This window comes from Pteropus medius, unplaced genomic scaffold (genome assembly GCF_902729225.1).
Source record: "Pteropus medius unplaced genomic scaffold, Ma_sr-lr_union100, whole genome shotgun sequence".
NCBI lineage: Eukaryota > Metazoa > Chordata > Mammalia > Chiroptera > Pteropodidae > Pteropus > Pteropus medius.
In genome coordinates, this window is record NW_024350923.1 from 707,859 (window position 1) to 713,982 (window position 6,124).

Genomic DNA, 6,124 nt, shown 5'->3' on the forward strand with positions numbered 1-6,124 from the left:
CCCGCCCAGAGCCCTGAGCCCCTCGGGGGTCCCCTGGCGTCCACACTGGCTGACATGTGGTGGGACTGCCTGCTGCCTGCCCTCCCCTAGACGGGCCTGACACTGTCTGGCCTTGAGCAGGACAGAGAGGGCCTGAGGCCCAAGTCAAAGCAGGGCCCCCAGCTGGGCCTAGAGAAGCCACACAGCAGCAGGGTCCGCCCAGGCCTGGAGGTGCCGGGGGGCCGGGAGCCCGGGAGTCATGCTCGGTGTCTGGTGGGGAGTGGGCACACCGGTGTGGGTGTGGGGGAGCCCGCGGCAGTGAAGGGGTGTGGTGTGCGTCTGGACGGCGACGAGGTGCCGGTTGCCTTGAGGCCTGTTCTGGGGCTTGGGGTCCCGGAAGCACAGCGTCCAGCCCAAGTCCTGCCTCTCTGAGCACCCCGTGGCCGGCTGGGGCCTCAGCGGGCCCTTTCCCAAGCCTGTCAGGTCACCGTCTGTGCTTCCGTGTGGGTCCGAGGGGCCGGACAGGCCGCCCGTCCCCCTGCCCCTGCCATCCTCATTCCATCATGTCTCGCCACGCCCCCCCCAACATCACCGCCCACGGATGGGCCGGGGCTGCGGTCCTCCCAACACCCAGCCCTGGCCCCAAGGCCCACCGCCTCGCCCGGGAGCCAGGCCGCCTGGGAGCAGGTGGCTCTGAGCCTCTCAGGGCATCTCGGAGCAGGGTGGAGCTAACAGGGAAACTGAGGCTGAGGAAGGACAGAACTTGTCCAGGAGGCGAGTAAAGCCTGGATACTGCCCAGAGGGCACCTGTGCCCACAGCCACCCAGAGCAGGGCCCTGTGCCCAGGCCCATCTCCCCTGCGTCCTTCAGGGAGCCCAGCCATGCCCCGTACCCCAGCCTTCCCCAGCCCGGCCCTCCCACACTGGACGCTCTTGTGCAGTGAGCTCAGTCCCGGAGCCCCCGGAGGAGGTGGCTGGAAGGAGGGGCCCTCAGGCACCAGGCCAAGCGAGCTGGAGGCCACCCCAACAGGACCCCCACCTCGCCCAGCGAGGGGAGGCCAAGGGGACACCTCCCACTGGGCTTGGGCCCCAGTCGGAGCCTCGAGGGAGCAGCCCCCACCCCAGCCCCGGCCAGTAGCACTGCCAGGCCCAGCGGCAGGTGGGGGAGGGCGAGGGAAGGGGTGTTGCCGAGTGGCAGGTGGAGGTAATGTGGGTGGCCGGCGCAGACTGGCCGGAGCCCTGGCTTCTCAGCTCTAGAGCAAGTGTCCTGGGTCCAGGGGAGGGAGGACAGAGGGGAGGGAGGGCCAGGCGGCCCAGGACGCCTGGGGGACAGGGCCACGTCTTGCCCGTCCTGTCTGCAGGCTCTGTCCACTGCCCAGGAGATGCGCCCCCGTGCCTGTGTTCTGAGTCCCGCCCCAGTCCAGGTGCCACTGCTGGCCCTGGCTCCGGGCTCCCCGCTCCCACTCCCGCCCCACTTGGCTCTGCCCCTCCCGGAGGGCCTGGCCCGCGGCAGTGCCCAGCAGAGGTCCTCGGCGTCCCCGGGGAAGCCTTTTCACACGCCTTCCCCTCTCTCTGTGCTCCAGACACCACTAACTGTGTGGGCATGATGACGGGGAGGCTTTCCAAACGCGGTAAGAACCCCTCACGGGCTCCTGGCCCCCCGCTTACCGCCCCCCCTGCAACTTGTTCCCGGCGCGGTGCCCCCCGGGGCCGTCCTGGGTCCCTGTGTAGCTAGGGGCCCAGACACGTACCTGAGACCCAGCACAGGCCCCCTCACACGTCCAGCCAGCTGCCTCTGCCCAGAGCTGTCCCTGTCACCTGCCTCCCAGGGCAGCCACAGGCTGGGCCCTAGGACCAGGGCCAGTTAGAGAGGGACCCCAATGCTCAGAGCAGGAAAGGGGTCCTGGGCCCCGAGGCCAGTGAGGGTCCCATGTGCGGGCTCTGGCCCAGGGTCGGGGTACGCCAGACCGGGCTATCTGTCCACTGGAGGGTGCGAGGGGACGTGCTCCTGCTGAGGTACCCCCTCGGCACCATGCCTGGCAGAGAGAGGGGGGGCCCCGCGAGCGCCGAGCTCAGGTGGGGGGCGGGCTCAGGAAACAGCTGAGGCACCTGTCAGTGCACCTGGACAGGGAGCGGGGACCCCGGCCAGGGGTGCTCATCACATTCCCGCTCCTCCTGACCTCTGGCTGCCTGCCCCCAGGCCCCCCACACTCAAGCTCTCCATGTCTGTCCACCCATCCGTCCATCTGTCTGTCTGCTGCTGACCTGTGTCCACACTGTGTGGCAGGCGTGCTGGCTCCGGCCCCCCACCCAGGGTGGGTGGGCCCTGTGGCCTTGTGCAAAGAGCCAGCCGCAGGTCCCAGGGTCCCGCTCGGCCGTGGGCTTGTGGCAGCCCTGTCTATGCCTCCGTCTTCAGAGTTGGGCCGGCCAGCCGGCAAGGCCGCAGGGCTGCCCCGAGGGCAGGCCGTGAGTGGTGTCCGGTCCCGGCGCAGCTCAGTGCGTGGCTGGGGGAGGGGGCTGCAGCGTCAGGCGATGAGGGAGGAGGGGTCCCCCCCGTGCCTGGGGCTCCGGCCCCGCAGCTCAGAGGCCCGAGAGGCCCTGGCTTTTGGTCCCCAAAGCGCCAGCCCCTCCTGCCAGCCCCTGGCACACAGGGCCCCCCGCGGCCGCCTGCCCCGCCCGCCCCCCACAGTGTCCCCGGCCCCCGCCTCCTTGGGCCTCGTCCTGTCCAGGCCGCTTGCTCACTTGCTAAGTGAGCCTGAGCCTTTTCCCCCCTTCCCCTTCCTCTCCCCGTTTCTGCCCTGTCCCTTCTCTCTCTTCTCTTTGTCCTCTGTTCTGTGTACCCAGGCAGCCCACTGAGTACCTTCTTTGACGTAATTACACAACTTTTTTCAGACGAGAAGAACGGGCAGGCGGCCCCCGCCCCCAGCACGCCCGCCAAGCGCAGTGCCCACAGCCCACTCGGTGACTCGGCCGCTGGCCCTGGCCCTGGCCCTGGAGGGGATGCCGAGTACCCAACGGGCAAGGACACGGCCGAGACGGGGCCACCTGCCGCCCGCCGCGATCAGCCTTAGACACATAGCCCCCTCCCCCAGCACGGCCCTGACAGTGGCCACCATGCCACCTGCCCGCCGCCCGCCCTGTGTGGACCCAGGGCCGCACCCATCTGTCCGTCTAGACCGTGTGAAGCCGGGAGGGAAGGAAAGGGGGCACCGGGGGCCGCCGCCCGTGCCCGCTCTCTCTCCCTCCTGCTGTCTCTCCCTCTGCCTGTCTCTGACAACGCCACTGTTTCCGCTCTGATACCAGGAATTATCCCGAAAAGTTAACATGTCACCTCCACGAGGCCATCCTCTGGGCTCCGCGCCGGACCCCGGCCGACCGAAGGCAGCTGCCGTGGACCTGCCCTCTCTCCTCTCCTGCCGCCTGCCCACCCCCCGCCGCCTCCGTCCACCTGCCCGCGCGGCGGTGCTGCCGGTGTCCGCTCCGCATGGCCACGGGGAGGACCGGCCCCGCGGGGAAGCCGCCTCCAGCCCCGCCACCCGGACTCACAGTGACCGGAGCCGTCGGCCCGTCCGGCCTGCCCAGGCCTGGGCCCGCGTGGGCGAAGCGGCCTGTCCCCGGCCCCCTCCGCCCTCCGTGTCCCTCCTCCGTCCGACGCCGCGCCGCCGCCCACCCCGCTGCTGATCCGCACCCCACTCCTCCGCAGCTAGGCGGGCTGCAGTGCTCGGGGCCTGGCCTCCTGTCCTGCCGAGGTGGACCTGGGCCCGGAGGCAGCGGAGCCGCCCGCCCACCCCGGGCTGGCCAAGGAGATCAGTATTATTTATTTGCCGTTTAACTTATTGTTTCTTTACTTCTGTTCAGGGAGGGGCAGCAGCGTCGTCCGTCTGTCTGTCTGTGTATCTCGGGCAGGGTGGGTCTGGGGCCGAGGGGCCCCGAGGACGGAGCTGCGGGAGCGCCGGGGTGGCGGGGGGCAGGCCGGTGGATGCCGCGCCGGCGAGCTACTGTAAACTTTAAAGAATTCCTGCAAGATATTTTTATAAACTTTTTTTCTTGGTTGTTTTTGGAAAAGGGTGGTAGAGCCAAGCCAGCAGGGTAGGTTCAGGTTCGGTCCCGTGTTTTGTCTCTTCATACACACACACACACACACACACACACATCAAAAGACACATCAAGACACGCGACATGCACATCGCACGTGTACAATTTGCTCAAGGGTCCATAGTCCCATGGGGTGTTAGAGCTGGGTCTGCTTATGGGACGCTGCTTGGCCCAGGGGCCCTCCTGCTGGGCCCGGGTGTGGGGACCATGGTTGTTCCATGTCCCAGCATGGGACAGGAGAAGGCATCTGAGCTGACCTCAGCCCGGGTTCAACATGGCAGAGCATCTGCTGGCTTTTTTTTTTACTAAAATGACAAAAAAAAAAAAAAAAAGAAAGAAAACGTAACCAAGGACAGAAAGAGAAAGTCAGCGGCGTCCTCCGCAGCGTGTTTTCTGTACAGCGAGGCCGCGGGTGCAGCCGCCTCGCTCTGTCCCCGTCCCCAGCTTCTGCTCGTGTTTCTGTCTGTGGGTGCGGCCCGGCCACTCCCAGGCGCGGGCTGTGGTGTCAGGCCGCCCGCAGCCTCAGGCCGGGAGGGCAGGTCCGATTGCATGCCTTTGCTGTGACCGTCCACTTTGCTTTCGGTGTGTCTCCCGCCTCCCCGCCCGCCCCGCCGCCCGCCCCGCCGCGGATAGATTCTAACGCTTCTGTTACATGACCCCCCACCACAGGCTGGGATTTCCAGACATAAGAAAAAATTAAACACCCATGACAAGCGACGGCCACGCGGACGCGTGGGAGGGGCGTCGGAGGCAGAGGGCACCGGAAGCAATACTCTTGTTAGCCCCCCTCTTTTGTACTTGGGACACACGCAGACGTCACGGAAACGGACGAGCCCCACGCAGTGTACCCCTATCAAATAACTGTGAGCGACTTTAGTTCCGGAACAATAAATTCCTTCAGTAAAGACATCGACGCCAGTGTCCGTCCAGGCGGGCGGGCGGGGTGGGCACGGGGACAACCTGGGACCGGCTCTCGTCCCGAACGTGTGCCCCTCTGGGCTCTGCCAACTGTGGATGGTGCTGCCTTCTGCCCCAGCTGAAGAGGACAGACCCTCGTGCAGGGGTTGGGGGGACCCCACAGGCGCTCCCCAGCCTGAGTCACTGTCACATGCAAGGCGGGGCTGGGTGGGGAGGAGAGGCCCAGGGCCCAGGGAAACGTCACCCAAGAAGGACAAGGAACGCTACCCCCTGCCCGGCCGCTGCCACCCTGTTGCCACCCTGAGACCTCATGGGGTCACCCCGGCACCCGGGCTCTTTCCTGGAGGATGGATCCTCTTTCCAATCCTTTTCGGGAAGAGGAGGCTGGGTCGCCCCGGCCTGGCCCCGGAAGCGATGGGCCAAGGCTGGCAGGCAGCCCCCGGAGACCACACGTTGGCCTCTCACAGAGGGGGGACAGTGTCAGCTGTGTCCATCACACCCACCGGCCAGGGACGTAGACACCTCGACCACGCACCAGCCAGCCGCCCCCTCGGCTGCTACAAAAGCAAAGGACAGGTCGAGTCCCAGGAGCCACCAGGCCGCCCACCCCCACGTCATGAGGGCTGCGCCCAGGAGTCCACTGCACAGCCTCGGGGACAAGCAGGAGTGATCCTCGACGAGGGGTCCGGCGGAGAGCACGCCGCCCACGAAGGCCCCGCTGCTCGTGCGTGCACGCTCCCCACACGTGCAGATCGGGCCCTAGGCGTGGTGGCGGGTCCATCTGCCTCCGGAGAAGGGCTCTGCCCTGCAGCGCAGCTGACCTCGGCGGTGCTGCGCTGGGGCATCCTGAGCACCGTCAGCCTGTCCCTGGCCTCCAACCGCTAGATGCCAGCAGCCATCATCCACCCGTGTGACAATGAAATCTGTTCCCCGACATTGCCACGTGTCCCCTAGGGACAGAAAGGGCCCTAGAGTTCACGCCCTTACCTCCTGCACTGCCTGCCGGGGGACAGCCATGAGTGTGCCGTGCTTCTCTGGCTTCGTGGGGGACTCAGGGACTGTGGGCGTGGCAGCTGCTGACAACTCTGCTCAAGACTCGGGACATGGAAGAGCCTGCCCACAGCCTGGTCCTT

At 67.0% G+C, this 6,124-nt stretch overlaps 1 protein-coding gene across 1 annotated transcript in view; it reads left to right on the top strand.

The window, feature by feature from the left end:
* BRSK2 (BR serine/threonine kinase 2) overlaps window positions 1-4,022 on the top strand; it is a 52,349-nt gene extending 48,327 nt beyond the window's left edge. The window contains exons 18-20 of the mRNA XM_039840382.1: window positions 91-333; window positions 1,117-1,609; window positions 2,871-4,022. Coding sequence (XP_039696316.1) covers window positions 91-333; window positions 1,117-1,609; window positions 2,871-3,049 — 915 coding nt within the window. The 3' untranslated portion in view covers window positions 3,050-4,022. The remainder of the gene's footprint in view (window positions 1-90; window positions 334-1,116; window positions 1,610-2,870) is intronic.
* Window positions 4,023-6,124: the final 2,102 nt, after the last annotated feature.